We start from the raw sequence: 23,499 nt of genomic DNA, 5'->3' as shown, positions 1-23,499 counted from the left end.
AACAAATGATCTGAATTTACAATTTATTTAAAAAAATGAATTAATGCAAAAATAATTATAATCAAATAAACTTTATGATAATTAAAAAGTAAAACTAACCACGAAGTAAAGCATTTTGTATGTTTTTCATTTACTGTAAAAACTTATTGATTGTTTAAAACTCTTTTGAGATGAACGATAGTTTTTAGTACAGGTTGTTATAAATCGTAGAAATAATACTAATCCTACAAAGAAAAGTTGACGTGAAAAATATTTTTTACTATTTTCTAAAATACATTTTGGTTAATCTATAAAAATCTACTGATAGTATTCGTTTTATCTCGCAAAAAAAATTGGGAAAACAATACCAATCATTTTAAATTTTCCTTCGAATAGTGAAATAATTAAAAACTTTAATAAATATGATGATTGTTGATGATAGATAGAAACATCATTAATTTATTTTGGAAACACAAATAACAATGCAAGTAGTTAATTTCAGTAATTTTATTAATTCTATTGTAGAAAATTCTTTTATGGCGTGTATTTTTGTCTGTAACCTTTTTAAAAGATGAAAAATATAAATTTTTCAATACTTACATAAAGTAAAAAGTTATTGTAACCAAAGCTTTAATAACTTTATAAAATATATTTTTCAACTTCAAACTGAAGTTTTGATAAATGATTAAAAAACTTTATAATTAGAATTGTTTAGATAAACGTTCCATTTGCGCACTAAATGAGTTCTAATAACAAGTTTAATTAAAACTATTTAGAAGGTTTTAAAGTGTTATAACTAGTTTGAACTTTTGATACATTTTGGTGACATTACTTTATTTACAAAAATGTACGGAGTAAGATAAATAGAAATAAGTACACTTAGTATCACATAAATTAGGAACTACTATAAAAAGTTTTAGACAAAAGTAAAAGTAAGTTCAGTAATTATAAAACAAGGTCCCTTTTTTTATTATAAAATATAAAATACATAATATAACTGCTAAAAGCGAGAATTTATAAAAAACGAATACTGTTTTGAATTTTTTAAAAGCTTACGTATTACACATGCTTGTACACAAAAAAAACCTATAAAACACTTGTTACAAATATGAAACATATGTTCTTATTTAATAAAACAAACTAAAACTGTTTTTTGTATTTATGTGATATGCTAAGAACTGAAAATAAGCATTAAACCAATATTGTTATAATTAAGTTCATAAAAGGTTTTCTATTTAAACTTTTTAAAAACATGTTTTAGTTTGTTATACCGAGTAAGCTCAGTTTTTTGAACTTTTTTAAAGCGTCTTTAAAAAAAGATTGTAAAACTATAAAATATTTTTTAAATCTTTGTAACTTCAACTTTATAAGGGTTACAAGTTTAACAACAAAATCTATTTAATAACTATAAATCGTTGAATAAAAACTTTAAAGTCTTTTCTTGAAAAACATCAGACACGAAAGGTTATTCTGTGCCAAACGCAAGTTCTCGCCACTTTTCAGCCAATCAAAACGAAGCACACGTGAAACGCCTTCTTTTGAAACACCTCCTTCTCTCGTTTTTTAATAAAGAGAAAAAATCGGCACATTTTTAAGTTAAAAGTAAATTTGTAGTCACAAATCTTTATTTTACAGTTTTTATAGTAGCATTGTATCCTTTTAAACTTAGGTTTAGTATTTTTTCAAATCAAAATCTGAACAGTGTTTTTATTTTAACAGCATTGTAAAGTTCGTCTTTTTTTAATGTAAAAGCCTTTTATAACTTTATTTTGTTCAAGTCATTGTTAAAAAGATCTACTTAAATTTTATTTTAGATAAAAACTTAACTTTAAAAATTAAAAAAAAACTTATGATTTAGCTTTTAATGCTGCAGTTTAAAATGTTTTATTTCTAAATACGTTTTAGTTAATATTCCTTACGTCAATTTTATTGATGCACTTAAAAAATAATTGTTGTTGATGTAGGACAAATCTAAACTTTAATGTAGGACAAATCTAAACTGAAAAAAGAAGTTTTTTATGTTATTTTACCTAAAGTAGTTATAAAAATAATTATATTTTCTCATTTATCAATGTGAAAGCGCTTTTTTAAATCTGAACCATGTAAAAAAGTCATTAGTTTTATAAGCAGATGGTATTTTTACTGCCCGGGCAATTAACTTAAAGTTTTTTTTATAGTTTGTTAAAATTTTTATTCAGCTGGTACTTATTTTTTTAATAAATTTTTGCTTGTTACAACTTTTGGCAGTTGATAAACAACTTCTATTTAATTAAATAAACTTAATAGTATTTTTTTTTAAGTATACAATAGAAAAATTTCTTTTGTTCGTTTAGTAAGAATTGTAAACCACTATTATTTTACTTATTTTATTTAAACAAACTTAAACTTTTTTTTACTGCAACTTTTATGTTCAATTGAACAGAAATCGTAAGACACTTTTAACTTTAAAAAAATACCTTAATCACATCAAACGATGATTTTTTCTACAATATTTAACAAATTAAAGTTAATACTGTTGACTTCAATATTTCTATCTTTATTTAAAAATTTAACTTATTCACTACTATCATGTATTCGTATACTTTCCATTTCCGGTCCTTACAGTATATAATTATAGTTTGAATACCAAGTTTCGAATTAAGTTTGATATTTAAAATAAATGCTAATGCAATGAATTTGGTAAAAATTCTGTAAATTTCCATTCATTACTTAGCTTACAAACAACATTAAAACATATGGACAGCTAATTCTAATTAATTGAGTTAATAAGATTTTTAAATTTTTTTATAGTTGGTAAAGTATTCTACCTTTTATAAGTCCTAATGGGCTTTGAAAACTCTGAGTTGAATGCAAGTTTGAAACCAAGTTTAAGACATATAGAATTTTACATAATTACATATTTACAAAAATCATTAAGCTAATGATTTAAATATATCTAATAGAAAAGTAGTTTAATTAAAATCAAAATATAAATAGCTTAATTTTCTAATGCTTTATTATTGTTCTTTTTTATGCAGTTCCCCAAACTTTAAGAGTGCTAAAATTAAAGTAAAAACTTTTATGAGGATGTAAAAACGTAGTTAGAGTAATACAAAAAAAACAAACATTCTATTTAGTAAATAAAAGAATAATAATAATAACTCTAGTTATCAGAGCTAGTGTATATGAAGTTTTAATAGAGAATGCTGAAAGCCCATTTATTGTATTGCAACTTGCTAATAATCCTTTTTCTAAAATACTATTTAGTTAATAAATAACTAATTATAATAATTAATAAGTTGTTAATAGATCATAAATTTATTTTGGTTTCGGATAGCTGAAGAAAGTTTGTATTAAAAGTTTACATACATAAATAAAAGAATTGTTATTTATATTAAACATGTAATGTTGTCATAACAATGCTAGAGTATTTAATACTTTTTTAAATTGAGTAATTTAATTTAAATTTAGTAATTAAAATAATTACACTAATTAATATCTGTCACAATCATGGGAAAACTTGAAGTCTCAATTGGAAAAATGTTGCCTTTTATAATTGTAAGTTTAACTATTACTTTTAATCTTAGTTAAATGATTTATTTTTTTAAAGAAAGTTTTTAAGTAACATTGTTACTGTAAGTATAAAAACTATTTTTAATATAACATGACTAAACTGTCATTCAATATATGAAAAAACCACTTAAGTTTTCAACATTAAAAATATAATCACAGTTTGTTATTATTTTTAATTTCAATTTACTTTTAGCTAAAGTTAAAATTTCACATTCCGTTTATAAAATTTTTGTGCTCAATTCATAATATAAACTTTAAAAAAATCTATTTACTTATAATTTATTTAAAATTTTAAGTTTAGCTAGGCTGTTCATGCTTCATGAAAAAAAAGTTTAATATAATACTTGAGTAGTAAAACATTAAATGAATTTTTTGATTTATGCATAAAGTTACTCTTTATTATCTTTAATTATTTCATAAATAATCTAAATATAAGTAATACCTCAATTTATCTAAATTACAGGGTAGAAGAACTTTAACACTGTCATCTATTTCAGCACACAAAGAAACTTTCAGAGTAAGTACTGCTATATTCTACTAAAATCTAAAGAACTTGTTAATAAAGTCTACTAATGTATTTTTTGTTTATTACAGTTATAGAGAATTTAGGCCCTAATGACTTTTTAAATAATCTTAGTGTTATTATATAAATCAAACCTTAATAATATTGTTTAAGTAGCTTTTTTATTATATTAACGTAAGTACTATTCCAAAGCTTGACTTCAAAAGCTTTATTTTTTTAGAATTAATTTCTTTATTTAGCTTAAAGAAAAACAAAATTCATCTTAGAGATAAATTTTATAAAAGTTTTAACAAACACTTATCAAAGTTATTTACAAAATATATGGTGTGAGGCTCGATGACCAAAAGGTTTTTTTCCACACCAATCCATTGACCATAGTTGTGAGTGTTCACATTTTTCTTTCTTTCTTAAAACAATTTTATACACAATAACAAATGCACATTGTATATACTGAAAGAAATATGTAGGCCTAATAGGCTACTAAAGAATACTCTGTTATTAAACATTAATATCTATCAAATGTTTTTTATTTAAAAGTTTTTATAACATGCGTCTTTACTATCATATTGTTTATTTAACTGAATAATATGACTAACTTTTACAAGATACTTTAATTATAATTATTTTAAATTTAAGTAAGTATACCTTCCTACCTTTGTTATGTTTGATATAAAGAATTATTTGTATGTACAAAATTTTTGTACTAAATGTTTTTTTAGTTTTTACGGTTGAGATCAAATGTGTTTCCCACTTTATTTAAAACTTGTAATACAATTTTGAACTTTTATGAAATAAAACAAATACAACTTCATTTAAACTATAAATAAACTCGTTCAATCAAAACAGGCTGAGGATCTGGAATACAACTTGTGCAAGAAGCTGAAGCCAAAACCAGAAGACCCGGACAAGTGCCAATTTGGTAAAACATTTACGGACCACATGCTGAGCGTCAAGTGGGACAAAGACAATGGTTGGGCCAATCCGGTCATCCATCCCCTGAAGAACATCAGCTTGCACCCTGCCACCACCGTCTTCCATTACGCTACTGAAGTAAGAATATGTTGTAAACTTCTATTATTCACTAGAACATTTCAAGTAATTTTAGCTGCTGAATTTATAAAATTGTTTATCATTGTTTTAAATGACATTTAAAATTCTATCACGTCTTTTTATGCTGTGGTTTGTTAGTATTGTTTTCACAAGTTATTGTTTTTCAATGTTGAAATAAGTTTATCTAATGTTTTGGGGAGTGGTCAGATTTTTTTTCTATGTTGTTAAAATAACATACATAAAAAATTTAAATAAAATCTTAAATCTACATATATTTGTTACAAATTTTCACAAAATAAATTTGATATTATTAGTTTTGTAAAATGTAAACTTTTGAAATACAGTTTTTTTCATTATCAATTTTATCAGACTTTTAAAATGCTGTCTATCATCTTCTAGGTTTTTATTATACAACAATCTAAAAATATAAGGCATAAGTTTGTTTTGTAAAAGTTAAATGTTATTTAATAAAAAACATGATTTTAACTAGACTAAGTCTTCATTTTAGTTTTTTTTTTCATTAAATTATTTTTTGTTTAACGAAGGTTGACTAAAAATCTTTAAAGCAATTTCTTGTGTATTTATTGAGAAAATGGTTTGTTAAACAAATAGTATTTTTATTTAGTTGTTGTACCTACATTAAGAAAATTATTTCACTCTTTAATTTTTTAAATCTTAAAACTTTAAAGTTGTTCGGGTGCATGTTTAGTTTATAAAGTATGGTATAAAGTATAATACGTAACAGTTATAATTACTATATAAAGTAAGATAAGCAAAAAAGACTAACTAGTAAACAACTAACCATACCCCTATGAACTAGATAATAAGCTTTTTTATATACAATAATTTTACACTTGAGTTTTGCAGTTTGAATACTGCCCAAAAATGCGTACTCAACAGGAAGAATACTGTACTACAGTTTTTACCAATCACTTACACAGTGTATGTTTTCAAAATGTGGTTGAAATTGTTAAAATAAAATTCTATTTCAGCTTTTTGAGGGCATGAAGGCTTACAGAACACCAAAAAACGAAATATCTTTCTTCAGACCCCAACTGAATATGGACAGGATGCTCAGATCCTCTCATAAAGCTTGTTTGCCTGTAAGTAAAACTCTAATGAAAATAAATTTTATTAAGGAAATCTATTCATATTTACCATGCTGTATTAATTTCTAACTTAACCATTAAAACTTTGTTGTGATAGCCAGGTTTTATCAATTATTCAAAAGTAAAGTTTTAATATAAGTTCATAAGATCTATTTTGGTAATTTTTTGAGTTTATTGAAAAAGACTTTGGTGTTTGTTTTTAAAAATAAGCAACATGACATCTAAAATAAATCAATGTTTTCAAAATATTGCAATAACTTACTTTGAATTACGAATTAAGCTATAAAAACATTGTATGTTAACCTAGAGTTGTAAAATATATACTTTGAATTTTAAAGACACTGCACTTTATATATTTTTCTGTATAATTATCGTAAACACAAGAAAAATATTTTTAACATTTCAGCAATTTGACGGGGACGAGTTTTTGAAGTGCATAGCAGAGTTGGTGAGAGTGGACCAGGACTGGGTGCCTTACTCGAAAAACTCATCTCTTTACATGAGACCCACGTTCATTGGAACTGATGTTAGTTTTATTTGTTAACAAAAGTAAAGTGCTTAGTTGATGTTTGTGAAAAATATTTTTGTTTTTTAAATTTATGCCTTAGTATACTAAAAGAAAAGTATTATGATTGATCAAATAATTTTGTACTTATACATGAAACTTTAAACACAACTTATTATTTTCCCAAATCAGTGATAACATAACTAGTAAGAATCGAATCACAAAAAAATATAATAAATCTTTTTGCTTTAAAGCTTTTTATCTTATTAAGTGAAACACATAAAAGTTAAGATAAGTTAAAGAAAGAAGGTACATAAGATTTATTGAAATTATAGAAATAATGGTCAATAAAATTACTCAATTTATTCCAATTTATACAAAAAATGTTCATATATTTATTTGTCATTATTTAGAATTTGAACTTAATACCTAAAAAAACTCAGTTACTTTAAATTTTTTTTTAGATAAGTTTAAATAATCAAGCTTGATTTTATTTAATTTTTTCTAAATTTTAGCCTTGTTTTATGACTTAAAATTGCATACAACTTTACCATTTATGCTTTTTAATCCAAAAGGTGTTACTTGTGTATTTTTGTTATTACTATTTATAGTATTAAAAATACAAGTTTGTTTTTTAATATATTTTTTGGCCTTTACCAGTCTTTTTTTTTAAACTTTTTCAAAAAATAAGACTCAAGAAGTTTTTCCATTACTAATTTTTTTTTTCAAGATTGTTTTCCCTGCTACAGTTAACTGGTATTATAAACAAATAATAAGTTTTTTAATGAACAGCCGACACTGGGTGTGGACCGGTCCACCTCTGCCCTCCTCTACTGCATATTGTGCCCGGTGGGCTCGTATTTTGCAACCGGAACGTTCGAAGCAGTGTCGCTGATGGCCGACCCGAAGTTTGTGCGAGCCGCTAAAGGGGGGTTCGGCGCTTACAAGCTCGGAAGGTGAGTAAATGTTGTTTCACTACAAGTTGGTAATTTTTTTGTGCAATAAGTTGTTTTTAGAAACAGTTTAATTTTGCTCATGTTTATTACTGTCTAATAGTGTATATTACATAGTATTACTTCATGACACTATTATTATTTTTTTTTAAACAGTGATAAGATACTACCTTGGTATTCAGACCTAAATTTCGTTATATTTTGAATAAAATGAATTGTACATTAATTGTTCTACTTTAAATCGGTAATTTTACAGTTTTACGGAAAACTAATTTTAGTATGTTTTTACAAAATCTCTACATATATCATTTGTTATATATATTTTTATACATATATAAAACAAATATACATAAAACATATAATTTAATGAAATCATATGGCATATACAAACTATTTAATAAAATAAAGAGTACAACATAAGGAGTACTCTGTTTAAAACTTGAGTTTAAAAACAGGGTTTTGAAAAATGTATATTTGAAATATATTACAACCTAAGTAAAATAATTTTGAATTTAAAAAAAGGGTAATTTAAAGTTATTGCTTCAGCATAGTTTTAGAATATAACTAAATAAATATATTCTAAAGTTTTGAACGTTTATTTTCAAAAAAAAACAGATATTTTTATTGTTTTGAATTTTGGTATGAAGTAAGAAATTTGATTAAAAGTTTATTAAGCATAAAAATAGTTTATATATGTTTTTTAGGAATAAATAATTAATATAATTCTTACAGTTTGTTTTAATTTTAAACCAATTTTTTTTGTTTATAAATAAAATCAACTATTAAGTAGTTAAAAATTTAAATACCTTTACAAAAATCTTTGAAATAATTATAAAGGATGTTACTAAACTCATTTTTTAGTTTTAGAAAAACTTTAGATATTTTAAGATAAAAATAACATGTACAAAACAAATTACAATTTTAGACATTACGTTTTGTATTAGTCATTTTTATTTTAAACTGTTTGAATGTACCAAAAATAACATAATAAGTTATATATTCTTTAAAAAGTTTCTTAACATGATTTATGTAAAAATTACGTTTGAAGACATCACAAGTATAAGTAACTAAAATAAGATAAGAGTAATAATAATAAGATAATAATAAAAATAAAATATAATAAGCGTAATGCGCAGCGTCAGTAATAGTAATTCATTGAAAAAAATTCAAGTTGAAAATTTCTGCTGCTGCGCTGCAAAAAAACAAAAAGTTGCCGCTCGAATGTGGAATGGAAAGTTTCGCAAAATGTTACTGAGCAGCGCTGACGCAATGTTGCAACGCGCGTGAATAGTTTAATAATATCACAAGTACAATCTGTGCAAGTTGAAGTTCTTGGTCATTTGGTCATTTTCCAACTTAATCGTCATTTGTTGTTTGCTCTTAATTTTTTATGACTAGTTTTAAAATTTACCGGCTTTTGATTTTTTTATTTCTTAACAATAAAACAAAAAAAAAATTAGTTCTTATAAATTTGGTAAAAGTTTAATAAGTAGGAAATACTTATATTTTTTTGTACTCATATTTTATTGTAATTAGAAAAAAATTGTTTATATTTTGTTCGGAACATTATAAAAAACTAGATTTCTTTCAATTTTTCAGCTTTAACATTGGTAATAAGTATTTTATATCATACAAATAATTTTTAATAAATATAAGTTACTTTATGTAGTTATTTAATATTTAATACCAAATAACTTTTCCAAAGTTATTTTAAAAACATACACAAGTTTGTAACCACAAATAATATCTATAGTAAAAAACACTATTTTTTTGGTTAGTTGTATGGAACAATTTATCTTGTATAAATAGAAACCAAAGAAATCCATATTTTTTTATATATATAAAGTGTGCAAATAAGTAAAATTAAACTCGAAAGTGTACATTTTTGAATAAAAGTGTTTAGTAAATTAAAATAACTTAGTGAATAGCTACTATCACGATTTTTACTGCGTCATTAAGTATTTGTAAGTGTCTGGTTAGTTTTCAATTTGTCATATTCTTGTAATTTAACCTATTTTTATTCGAGAATAATTATTTGTTTTTTAAAGTACTTCAAATATATGATAATGCATGATAACCTATTACTTAATTATTTGTAATTTATTTATTTCAGTACTTATTTGTATATCAAACATATTATCTCATTGTCAAACTTTTAGATATTAAAGTTTAATTTAAATCAACAAGGCCTAAAACTCCATTTTTATCAAAATAAATAATTCAACCTGTTTGTAACAATCAAAAAAATATTCTTGCAAAAAATAAATATAAATATATTATAACTATAAAAATATAAATTTCTTACCAGCAACTACGGGCCGACGATCCGCATTCAGCAGGAGGCGGCGAAGTTGGGTTGCGAGCAAGTATTGTGGTTGTACGGGCAGGACCACCAGATCACCGAGGTTGGAACCATGAACGTGTTTGTTCACTGGTACAACGAAAACGGAGGTTTGTCTACCGATTCAATTAATTATTGTATTTTCCGTTATTAGTTGTTGTTACGCAAAAATTCAAATTCTGAATAGTTGTGAATATATCTTTTGAGTTTGTTATGATTATCGTTAATAATAGAAACTTTTGGTACGTTTTTTTTTCAAATTATTTATTTTGATTTCTGGCCGCTTGAGAAAAATTATAAAAGTTGTCAAGAAATTAAGGTAATCAAAATAATATATATACAACAGAGAAGGAACTGGCAACGATGCCACTGGGCGAAGGAATAGTGCTGCCGGGTATAACTCGCCAGTCAATATTGGAAGTGAGCCGGGAATGGGGAGACTTCAAAGTTACCGAGAAGACGCTCACCATGGCCGACCTCACCAAAGCCATCAATGAGGACAGAGTTAGTTGAACTATTAGTAAATAAGCCATATAGGAAGAAAGGCAGTTTTTGTTAAAATTAGCATTGGTTCGTGAAAGATTTAGTATAAACTTTAAGTAAAGTTTTGATGGAATACTATAAATTTATAGTTTCGTAAATTTATATAAAGTTTCTAAATTGAATAAGAAGAATTTTTAGAATGTCATTTTTCTCATAAATTTAAGAATTCACTAAAATACTTCAATTTTCCTGAAATATTCTTTTAATAGTTAAAAAGATGAAAAATTGGAAAACTTTAAATTACAAAAGTTAAAAAGAAATTTTATGAAATAGTTAGAGTTGCCAAAAAACCTTGAATTTAAGAAATATTGAACAAAAGTCACTAAAAAACCTGTAATTTTTAAGTATTTTTATATTTAAAGTACTGAAATTTCAATAATATGCAAAAAATCTATCACGAAAAAAAAATTGTATTAAACTTTTTTTTTGATTTAAAACTTATTTAAAGTACCTATACAGTATGTTTTTAATGTTGTTATTTAAAGTATTTTATTTAACACTGTTTCTTTTTAAACTTAAGTTTAATCTAGATTAAAAATAAACTGAAAAACTTGTTTTTTAAAAACCTGGAAGAAAATTACAAAAAAGCTTTGGCAGCCCTATTAAATTTAGTTGTTTAAATAGTAGTAATGGACTAATTGTAAGAGGATTAGTTAAAGAATGATGGATTAAATATACATAGATGAAGTAGTTTTAGTTTTTGCCTACTTTATACCTATTGAACTCGCTGACTTAAATAACTCGTTTCTTATATGCTACACTATATTGTTAAGCGGCTAACATTGTTTGATAGTTAGAATAAAAATTTTCAAAGTTATATGAACTTATAAAAGAAAAAGTGGATCCCCCTATGGCCTAAATGATTTTTTTTCGACAAATCGGTTTTTCATTGTTTTTTATATTTAATTGCTTCAAAGTAAATTTACACCAATCAGTATGTTAAAATTTACAGTTGATTGAAATGTTCGGAGCTGGTACCGCGTGTGTGGTCTGCCCCATCAAGAGAATCTTGTACATGGACGAGTCCCTTTACATCCCCACCCCCAACGAAAGTCTGGCCCTCCGTCTCTACAAACATCTTGCCGCTATTCAGGTTTGTTTGTTGTACATTGAAAGTAATTTTTCACACTTGCCATCACTAAAAACGTTTTTGTGAATTAGCACTTAATTTACATAAGCCAAAAATAAAAAGATCTAAATTATGGCAATTATGCTTTTTTTTTTAAGTACCTACTTTAGCGCTTGACTGTTCAAAGTGCACAAGTACTTTTTAAACTAGTTTTAGTAGGTTGAAATTATTTGGATACAGTGCGTATCTAATTATTAAAATATTTTACAGTACGGAGAAATCGACCATGATTGGCAGTATTTAGCTGTGAAGTCAGAGAAGCAAGGAATTTCGATTTAAAACAAAAACAAAAAATAAAACAAAAATTTCACTGTAATAGAAGGGTGTTTTTTGGGTATTTAATCATGGATACATCATCATTAAAGCTTGCTCTGTAATTTCTAAGAAACTAATTTTGTATTTTAACTCCAGTTCATAATCAAGGCTTTTGGATATTTTAATTTTACTAATTTTAAGCCACCATTCCTTGTACGTTTTTACTTTGTTTTAAATTAAATTAACACTTTTATGAAGCTTTAATGTAGCTGCTCAAACTGAAGCAAGTTGTTGTCGAAACAAATTTCAAACTGTGTCTAAAAACAAGTCTTTATATGAAGCTTTTTTTTGTACTGAAAATATCTTCAACATACACATTTTATTACACTAAAAGTTTTTTAAATTGCATAAAATAGTAACATTATTCATATTGCCTAAAAGTTTTAGTGATACACGTTTTTTTTTTTGAATTACAGTTTATTTAATTTTTTTTTCAGCACAATTTTTTAATAAGTTTTTATAAATTACACCATCAGTTTTACTGACATTTTAAATAAAAATAGTTCATGAGTTTGTTTTTATGTTATAATTTTACATTAGAATAAATTTTTAGAGATAAAAATAGTTAAGTGTAATAACAAATATGTACGTATGAATAAGTTTTTTATTAGTCATTGCATATTTTTGTAGTTAACCTTGCACTATTAATATACATGAACTTAACTTTTACACAAACAAGTCATTAAAAAAATACGACTAATGCATCCAAGTTCATAATTAAAGTTTATTTTAGTAATAAATGTGTTTGATATCAATTAATATTTTAAAATATGATAGTGATATGTAGGTTTTTACAAAACAAGCTTTATTGACCTTAAATTTATTTCTTTTATCAAACTTATTTGTTAAACAATATAATTCAAGTCAATGTAACTGTTAAAATAATAGAATACTGAACTTTTTAAAAACTTTTTTTTTTAATCAAAAACTTTTAAAATTCTAATATCATTTTAATAACCAAGATGTTCTTTTGTTAATAAAATAACAAATTCAAAGAACTTTAACGCTAATTAGTCCAAGAACTTTTTGTAAGTAAAATATTTCCTAATAAAATATTAAAACTTATTACTTGTTTAAATTATATTACCATTTCACGATAATGAATATTTTATGTTAAATTACTTACGATTTTAATACATTAAATTTTTTTTTGGTCAGTACAGGTTTTAGAAAGAAGTTTCATACTTATATTTTCTAGTGTTAATTTGTAAATAAACCTTTTCAGACGTAAATTTCTACAAACATTAGCAGTATTGAATTGTAAGTTATGTATATATTTTAAATATAAGTGTATATTTTAAAGCTTTTAAAAATGGAACAAAGCGTATTAAGTATTTAACTGCTATGATCGCTCAAAAGTTTTAGAATGGATTAATTTAAGGGAGATTGTTAGAAAAGAAGATCAAGTTAATTTAATTACTAAGATTAAATAAAAGATCCTGCTCATTTAAAACTAGCTTGAAAATTAAGTTTTCATCTAACTTGTTTGTCATTTTTGTTAAATAAAAGAAATCGTTGCTACTGTTTTTTTAAAGTCAGGATTAAAATAATAAACAAAAGGTCACAAGCTTAAAAAAATGTTATTACTGAGAAATAAATATGATTTAATTTATTTGTATACTGTGATCATGGTATGTACCTAGTACGTTTCTGCAAATCTGCAGTAAAGTATATATTTTAGCATTAAAGATTGAAAGACTCTGCTTTTGTAGTTTTTAGTTACAATTTTTACTTAAATTTGCACTGCCATCAACCAGTTTTAACATACAAGTATGTTTACTATACTCCTTAGCAATCTATGAAAGTATATAATTTGTTAAATTTAAAGAGAGAATAAAAAAATACAGGAGACTAGTTGCTTTACTCACGATGTATTGACTCATTATAACTGAAAATTTTATTTATTTACCTCAATTTATGTTGCACTGAAACTAAAAAAAAACTAAAGCAATATTTGAACAAACTTAATGAGATTACTTTTTACAAAACTTAATTTTTGAAGTGGTTGTTAGAATTAGATTGAAAAAAAACATAAACTTTTTAATAAATTCCAAAAAAAAACTTAAACACTTTTTATTTTAAATTTTGAAGTTTAATCAAGAAATGTTAAGTATATAAACCATATAAGTCATAATGTCAGAACAAACTCACAGCTAAACAAACGGGTAGCAACACTTGGCAAATTGCTCTAGTTTTCTATATAATAAACTTTTGAGAAAAAAACCAAAGACTCAACAATTTAAACATTTTTTAATAATAATTTTTTTTTTATATTGTATTAATTTTTTTAAAATATATTCGCATTGATAAAAGTGTTACACATTTATTAGCTTAATTGAATTCTTTTTTTTGTATTTAATTATACTTAAACCTTAAAACTAACTTTTAGATTATTTATTAGACCACCTATTAGATATCATTTTTTAGTTTTAGTTGGCTAATCTAGAAAGTTTAATTTGTGTGAAACCTTAAGGCATAAGAAGATCTTACTTTTTTTTTACATAACTTAACTTTGACTCTTATTTGAAAGCTCATGTTCTAAACTAAGATTTTTTTGAAGCACATAAAGATTTAAATTAATTTTTTGATATAGTCAGTTTTGTGTTTTTTTTTATCAACTATTTTCTCAGAACTTTGAAATATATACTAAAGAAACTCTTCTTCATTTCTTAAGCAGTTAACCTACAATTTTCAGGAGTTTTTTTTGCGAAAAATCTTTTTCTTAAAGCTTTTAGAATGATAAGAAAAAATAATTTTATGACAAACTAAATAATTACATACGATTTTAAAACAAGGTGGTCATTTTAATTGAAAACATGTAAGTACCTGAAATTTGAGAATTAAGGAAAATAAATTTGGAGTTTTACACTTTAAAAAAATCGTTTAGTTTTAAACAAAAATAATGTATAAACCAAGAAAAGCCTAGAACTTTAAAAAGTGTTTATATGTAAAATATTAAAATTTTGAAAGTATGAGAAATACCTAAGTTATAAATAAATATTTTTATAATACAGAATTTTATTTATTATTAAACACATCAAAAGTAGGATTAAATTACCTTTTCAGTAATTACATACTTAGATTTAATTATCTATGTCAAAGGAACAAAAAAGCTTCTTTTAGATTTATAAGTATTAATTTATGTAACCTTTAATGTAAGTTTTTGTTTTTTGTTTACGTATATTCATATATTTACAACATGCTAAACTACTATTTTTTTATTTAAAAAAATCATTTAAACTTTATTATTAGTAAAATTGTTTAATAATTTAGAGTATTAACTATTAAGTTGAAAATTTTGTAAAGTATATCAGTACAATCTTTTATTTATTAATTATTTTCAGGTTGTTTTGAAGATTGTAAGGTATATTTTGTATTACTTTTTTTTCATATAACGATTAAAAAGATATTACTTTGAACAAAAACAGTTGTAAACTTTTACTTTTAGCACTTTTTTGTCGTTTAGTAAACAATAATTTAAATGATGACAAGTTTTGCAGAAACTTTTTCAATACTTTCTTTTTTTTGATATCTTATAGCTTTTTACATAAAATCTTATTAGCTTTTACATGTTCAACTTTCCACTTCCCTAATACAAATCAATGATATTTTTAAACATATTTTCAATTTTATTTTAGTATTTTTAAAGTTTTATGTTAATACATTTATAGGAATTTTAACAAATTAGTTTAAGAAAAAAACAGCTTTATTTTGATAACTAGAAACTTTGTAACAAAAGCTAGAAATAATATTTAATAAAACAATAAGTAGCAATCATATCTAGAAAAATCATTAAAAAAAAAAGTTGTATAATTTCAAAACCTATTTTTGCTAAAAATCTTTAATATTTTAAAACATTATAATTTAAGTAATCAACTCTTTGTAGTTCCAGCAAATCGTGTTGTCGCATGCTGAAATTCGGTTGTTTGAAATCAGGTGTTTAAAGATTGACGATTGCAGGTTTTTTATTAAGGACTGACTGACGAGTAATCGCCGATGTTTTTTTGATCGTATTTAAAACAAGCGTACCAGTTGTCTTGCATATAGTGGACAAAAATTGGACAACAAACAGACAAAGATGAAATCACTGATCACACTAGCAAACGTCAGCTTCATGGTAAACATTATAAACTGTTTGTAGATTGACGGTAGGAGGTTTTTTGGTTTCGATTGACTGAAAAGTTTCAACAAGAACAAAGTCTTGGTCTTAGTCTACCGAAAGCTTGTGGTCTTATTATCGATTATTATAAGTGTTAACTTGATCTTGTCTCACTGCATACAAATTTCCAAACTCAGGCTCTGTTAGACTTACGCCGATGTTTTCTTTATGAGTAAAAGTTTCCTAATGCAACTAGGCTCTCAATTCGTTTTTAATTTGTTATAGTATTACAACGAACTAATAATTAAAATTTTAAATCAGCTGATTTCTAAAATTTTTCTTGCAGAATATTAAACTACCGAGTTTAAATGTTTTTATCTTGTAAAATCAAAATTAATTTTATTTTTTTTTTAGTAGAATACAGAAGCAAATCTATTAATGTATGTAAAGCTTTTGGTTAAGCAACGCCTTTAGTCTTGGACAAGACTTTAAAAGATATCCGTGGTGTGTGACTCGATTACCGAAAGGTTCTTGGTGCTAGTATTTGTAGCGCTTTTTCTGTCGCTCAATAAACTATATATTCTAGTGTGGATTTTCTAAGATTTTTCTTTTACTTTATTTTTTATTTTTTTCGGGGTTGCATAAACTTCAAGAAAACAATCTGAATATACCCCTAGCTTGTAAATGTTTACATAACCTTATAAACACAATCATACTAATAAAGCACCTATATTTAAAAAAGTTACTAAAAGCTATTAGTAGGAAATTGTATTAGTTATAACCTAAATTAGAAAAAAAAACTTTTTTACTTACTTATAATCACATTAAAAAATATCTATAGACAGACACTACTTAAAAACACATTGTGCTTTTACAATTTTATGTTATACTAAACATCTTATTTATAGTGACATTACCACTTCCCCCTTTTTGTTTGTTACTGAGTTGTTTGTTGCATTTTTTGTTGTTGCTTTTGTAGAAAAATCAACCAGAAAAATATGAACGTAAATGATCGTAAAAATCAAAACCTAAGGAAGGAGACTTTCCAGGTTCAATACTGGCTGTTGCTGGATTTAAAAATGAGTGACCAATATTTTAAATTAAATTTATTACTTAGTTTATTAGTTTAATAGTATAACAATTAATTTTAAAAATTAAAGCTCAAAACAGTGTAAAAGCCATGTAAGGCATTTTAAGGTATGTAGCTCAATGACTGAAATGTTTTTTTTTCAAATTACCATAATTTTGAGCATTGAAATTTAACTTTCTTATTTTTAGTTATTAGACTTTTGTATTTTTACATAAAACTAAGTATTTAGTCATTTACTTCAACAATTTAATATTTTTGACGTCCAAAAAAAAAAATACAAATTTTCATAAAGATGAAAACGTTTTTAAAACTCTCAGTACTTACAAAATAGATTTTTAACAACATTACTTGAACTCCGAGATAAAATTCATCCAGCAAAAATTGTTAAGCTTTTAATATACAGTTAAGCAAAGATTTATTGTATATAAAACTTTTGTTGAAAATATATAAAATTTTGAAGTTTGCCATCGTTAATTTGAGAAGAATGATGAAAATTACTGTTTTTTATGTAATTTTTTTTTTGTTAACTATCGTCTGTTTAAGTTTTTTAATGCCGTTTTATCCAAAACAAAGTTTTTTTTCGAATGATTGTTTAAAGCTATTGATACAGTTCTTTTTGTTCAAAAAATACTGATTACTTGTTCTACTATCTGGTGATTTACCATAACATTTTTTAGGGGAATGTCTTACGCAAAAAAATAAAAAAGGACATGATATTTAAACAACAACACAAATATTTAGTTACAAAAGAACTAGAATTCCACTTTTCCTGTTTATTTATCTAGTAAACTAAGGCATTCGTTTTAAAAGTTAACTTTTTTTTAAGTAGCATACATTTAGTGATTCATTTTTTATTTATCAAAACTTTATTAAATATCAAACTGTGTATTTTTTTAAAATGTTACTCTGGTATGATACAGCTTAAAACTGATCATAAAAATGAAAACACGTTTGTTTAGTTTTTGTACGTTGATAAAATATCTTTTTATTGAGTTTAATATTTTATAGTTTCTTTAGTAACAAAGTCTTTCAAATTAAAAAATATCAGTATAAAGTATGTATGGTTAACTTTTTCAACTAAAATTATTTTTTAGCATAAGTTCTTGATTATTTGTGAAGCATATAGCTTTAAGGATTACAGAAAATTACTGAAGTGTAGATAAAAGTATAACAATTAGTTTATCAGCGTAAAAGAATTTTTAGGAGAATTATTTTAACAAATAAAAAAGCCACTGTACAAACATTATTAACAAAAGCTTAGAAATAGAACACCTTTGGGTTTATTAAAATAGCATAGTTAGTTATTTAAAATGTGAGTTATTTTAGGCTTATATGTACTAGTATAAATTTTTATTAGTTTAGTCTTAATTAAAGTTAAAAAAATTTCTGTGCAGCTTTTAGCTTGTAAACGTTTGATCCTAAAACTTTTTGTTACTGTTTGAAACAACTATTTTAGTAAAAATTTAAAGTAGTAAAAGCTATTTAAGTTTGCATATGCTTTAAGTTTGCAAATAAAAGCTATTCATATTTAAAATTTAAAATGTTTGTGCTTTTTAAAATTATTTTTAACATTTAAACTTTTTATTTACTTTTATATTTAAAAAACCAACGTTTAAAGAAAGCTATTTTCTAAAAGAAAAAAAAAAGTTTTTTCTACTGGAATACAAAAATATTCTTTTATTGAAGAAATGTTCTTGTTAACAATAATAGGCAGATTAATTTATAATAATATGTTCAGTTAAGTAAATCAGTAACTTTAACTGGTTTAAAAAGTAAGGGCATTTTATTTATTGTTTAGAGCTTAAGCTTTTTAGTCGAATTCTACTATTTTTTTTTATCGTGGGTAATTTTAATGCAAACTAGAATTTTTTTTACTAAAAATAAACTTTTTAAATAAAAATATTATATAAGTTAGATAAAAGTAATAAAGTTTTGTATTGACCCCATATTTTATATATCTCGCTTGTTTATTATTTTTCATCTTTAAGCATTGCCAAAGAAAACATTTACGAAAGTCTACAAAGCTTAAGCCTGGACTTTCGTATGCCATTAGACAAGCTCAAATTAAAATAAAGTTTTGATCATACTAACACATGGTAAAATACACCGTTTATAGATTGACTACTGCAGGTTTTTTGGGTTGTTACTGACTGACGAGTTTCAAAAAAAAAATGTAAGATTAAACTTTTATGTTAAGTGTTTGAGCATTATGCATATTTAGATGTAAACGAATAAATTAAATAAACAGGCAAAATGAGCCTAAAGTAACAGTTTTTGGTGATTGTTATTTAAACTCAACAAAAGTTGAAGATAATGGCAAAGTAGTCACTTTATCAAGTATGTATTAAACTTCAGTTAATTTAAATGAATTTTTATATTTTTACTTAAACTAATATTTACGTTTTACTTTGATGTTTAAGGTTATCATAAACTATTGGTTGTTTGTGACAACTATTAAAATTATTGTAAAACAAGTTTTACAAATATGTGAATTAACAGTTAAAAGAAAAGCTATAGCTACAGTTATTTTAAAAATATAAGAGAATATTTGTTTTAAGCATAAAACACATTTTGGTTAATAGTCTTATTAAATAAACTCAGGTTTTTATTAATGTTTTAATATCTGAAATATTTTAAGAACTTATTTATAAAGTTTTGTTTAATTAATTTAAACAGGAGACAAGTTAAGCGATGATGGTAAAACAATTGTTTCGACATTAAATAAGTTAGTAGAAAATGAAGTTAACCAATACGAAGAAAAAATTGAAGGTCTTATTGAAATGTTAAATGGATGCAAATCAAGTTTGAGTGAAGCCGAAACAAAATACTTAAATAAAGGTTGTAATGACAAAAATTTTGAAAACGAAGTTTTTAATTACAAAGCTGAAATTGAAAGTTTGAACGAAAAAATAGAATGTGAAAAAAGTAAAGTAGTTGATCTAAAATCACTTAGTAAAGCTATAGAAGACAGTATTAACGAGCTACTCAACAAAGTAAAATCTTTGTTTGAAAAAGTTATTAACTTAGAATGCAATCTTGACAAAGAAAAGGAGTATTTAAAAACACAACTAAACACAACTATAGAAGAAAAATCAAAAGTTGAACTTAAAAATCGAAGTCTTGAGCTTAAAAATCAAAGCCTTCAAGAAAGAGTTAACAAGTTAGAAACTTTACTAAAACAAAGTAGTAATCAACAAAAAAATAAATCTGACTTACGCTTCAAAAATACTACTTCTTTGAATGAAAGTTACAAACGCTTAAACGATGAACTTAAATTCAAGTTTAAAACAGACAAAGTTTTGAAAATAATGAGTTCAAGTCTGCAAAATCTAACAAAATCAGAAAATGACTAAACTGAGACAAACAATATTCAACAACTAGTAGGTCAGATCGAAAGAGCTACTTCGAATGATAACCTAAATAAAAAAGTTACAGATCTAAAAAACATCAATAAAATAAACAACCTTAAAAACGTTGCTGTAGATTTTGAAGATAATTTACTGAATTCTAGTAAGTTTAATTTCCTTAAAAATAATTTAATTTGCTTTTAAACAGTAAATAAGCACAAATATAGCTGCAAAAAATTTTCGCGAGAAAATTTTGTACTAAAGTTAAACAAAAATTGGAAAAGTAAAGATGATTAGAAGCTAATCAAAATATTTAATTAATATGTTTTAACAGTCATTGAATGAAAACAAATATTACTTATCTATTATTTATAATAATAAAAATTAAAAAGAGAGTATAAAGTAAAACTTGAAAACTTGTTTCGTGATTTATTTAAGCTAAAATTGTTTTTTATTGTTTTAAAACAGCTGTTTTAGCAATAATAATAACTTTAAAAATAAAATCAAAAAATATTACTTTTTTGTTTAAATTGTATTAAAATAGCAATATGGTTTCTGTTGATAGTTTTTTAATTCAAAAAGTATGTTTTATCCATAAAAAATGCCTTTGCTTTGACCTTCTTTAAATAGTTTTTTATATTAATTTTTTACAGATGAAAGTAAAGTTTTAAAAGTTTCCAAAGCGGATAAAAAACCAAAAGAAGTTCAAAAATTCAATGAGAGTACAAACAAACTTTATTCTACTAACAATTTAAATCTTGAAAAACCAAAAAATATTGTCTTAAACAAAAGTGTAGAAGTTGACACAAAGTTACAAGGTTAATCATAAAAATTAAGATAAGTTTAGTTCATAAAATCTTATTAAACTAAGCCTAAAAATTATACGAAATAGAAACATTGACTTACGATTTAAAAAAACTGGTATGTAGATAAATACATAAAAAGTAATTAGATTCGAAAATTAAGAAAAAATAATTTTATTCTTTGGTATGTAATTATTACTCAACTATACTAATTTAAATCGTACAGTAAGGTCTGACTATATTTATAAACTTAACTTTTAATGTAACATGAGATTAAAAGTATATAGTTTTTGCTTCTCACTTTAAATAGATTAATAAAAAAGTTCTTTCTTGTTTTTCAAGTAAGATGATTATAAATTGACTTTATTTTTAACAAAAAATTTTACTAGCTTGTTTTAGTTAGCAATAATTGCTACAAATCCTTAAATACATGTTTTTATTATTAAGTTATGTAATAAAAAAGATCTGAGTTTAAACCAATATTTTTTAATATTCAACTTTGTTTAAAATTACTTTGGGTCTTATCACAGCTAAAAATGTAAATCAGCATTTAATTTTGATAAACTGTTAAATGAAATTACAGAAAAGGCTGATAAAGTTAATGAAAATGTAAAGAAGACTAATAAAAGTAATGAAAATACAGAATTTAGTTTTGACTCAACAAACGTTTTAAAACTAGGTGTATCAAATAACAATGATCTAAACAGAACTAAAGAAAGTGATTCAAAAATCCCCAGTTAGTTAAAAAAAATAGGCTATTTTTGTTTTTTTGTAAAAAATCATAAGTCAATAACCTGAAGTATTTAAAAAAAAGTAGTTTTGTTCTATTAAACATAAAATTAATTTGTATAAAACTTAAAAAAGAATAACTGTTAAATTAATTGTTGAATTACTGATAAACTTAAATTTTACTTTGTTTTTATCACGAAACTTTGAACTGTTTATATTTCAACGACTAAAGATTTATATGTTTCGAACAAAATTTCTCAGCTCAAAAACACATTTGATTAAAACTTAAATTATGGTTCAACGTAAAAAGTTCGTTTTTTTTTTCTTTTTGATTAATTTTTAAGTACATTAAAACTATTAAAAATATATATTAAAAAGTCGTCATAAGTGAAAATTTTCTTATAATATTCTAATAAAATAACAATTTTTTTAAGAGCAATTATTTCTTTTACAGGCAAAAAAGAATTTGAAGTAAACTCAATAATTTTTCATAAGATACTGTATGAAAACTCAGAAGATAGTAATAAAATTACTGTATATGAAAACGAAATTAATAAAAAAGAACCAACAAAAAATTTAGAAATAGTTTTAAAAGAAAACATTGTTCTAAACACAAGCACGGTGTATGATACAATAAAAAAAGGTAAGTTAAACAAGCTAAAGTTTATATAAATTCAATGCAATTATTTATAAGTTGTGTACATTTTAAATGTAATGTACTTTATATTTTACGACAAGCTTACTTGATTTTTATAAATTTAAAATTTATTCAAAAAAGACTTTTTCCAATTTTAAAGCACATGGGTTTTAGTGAAAGAAAAATAAACTTAAAGTATTAAAGCCATAGAGTTTAAAAAATATCTTTTTGAAGAAAGCAAGCGAGTTGTTCCGAAGTGTGTCAAATTGGTATTTAGTTTTTTTATTTACTTTATATTGTTTTTTCTGTTTTGCACATCTTTTTTTTCATAATTTTTAAATTAAATACATTTACAAACAATATGTAAAAGTAAAAACTATATTAAAAGTTTGTTGAACTTGTTAAGTCCTTACAATTAATTTTTAATATATGTTTATCCCTTATAAACTAAATGCAGATTTGTTGGACACTGTTTAGCAAACAAGTTTTAGGATAGTGTTAATTTTTTTGTAAGAATTAAAAACGTCTTAATTACTTATGAAATAAATTTAAGTAATCTTATGATTTTCAAGCAGATAAAAATAAAGTGCAAAAAGAAGCAGATCTATTGAAAAGCAGCAAACCACAATATGTGTTTGAAAACGAAAGCGAAACTAAAGTATCAGGTTTTTTAGTAGTATGTGTATCAGAGTTTTCTAAAATGGTCTATATGGATTCTTTGGGGCCATATAAGCAATTCAGGAGGTGACAAGCTGTAAAGGGCCCAAAAAGAGCCAATGACGACTAAAGGGGTAC

The 23,499-nt window shown here is 24.1% G+C and overlaps 1 protein-coding gene across 1 annotated transcript; it reads left to right on the top strand.

Annotated features, from left to right (window-relative positions):
• Positions 1-3,404: 3,404 nt before the first annotated feature.
• Positions 3,405-12,510, top strand: LOC145842028 (branched-chain-amino-acid aminotransferase, cytosolic-like). The gene is made up of 10 exons (XM_082949376.1): positions 3,405-3,516; positions 3,995-4,048; positions 4,901-5,104; positions 6,097-6,207; positions 6,620-6,739; positions 7,511-7,674; positions 9,980-10,122; positions 10,359-10,516; positions 11,508-11,648; positions 11,895-12,510. The coding sequence occupies exons 1-10, from the start codon at positions 3,469-3,471 to the stop codon at positions 11,961-11,963; spliced, it is 1,212 nt and encodes a 403-aa protein (XP_082805502.1). The 5' UTR covers positions 3,405-3,468; the 3' UTR covers positions 11,964-12,510.
• The last annotated feature ends 10,989 nt before the right edge of the window (positions 12,511-23,499 follow it).

Source organism: Thalia democratica, chromosome 8 (assembly GCF_965202585.1).
Source record: "Thalia democratica chromosome 8, ktThaDemo2.hap1.1, whole genome shotgun sequence".
Lineage (NCBI taxonomy): Eukaryota > Metazoa > Chordata > Thaliacea > Salpida > Salpidae > Thalia > Thalia democratica.
This window is presented reverse-complemented; position numbering and strand designations above follow the sequence as displayed.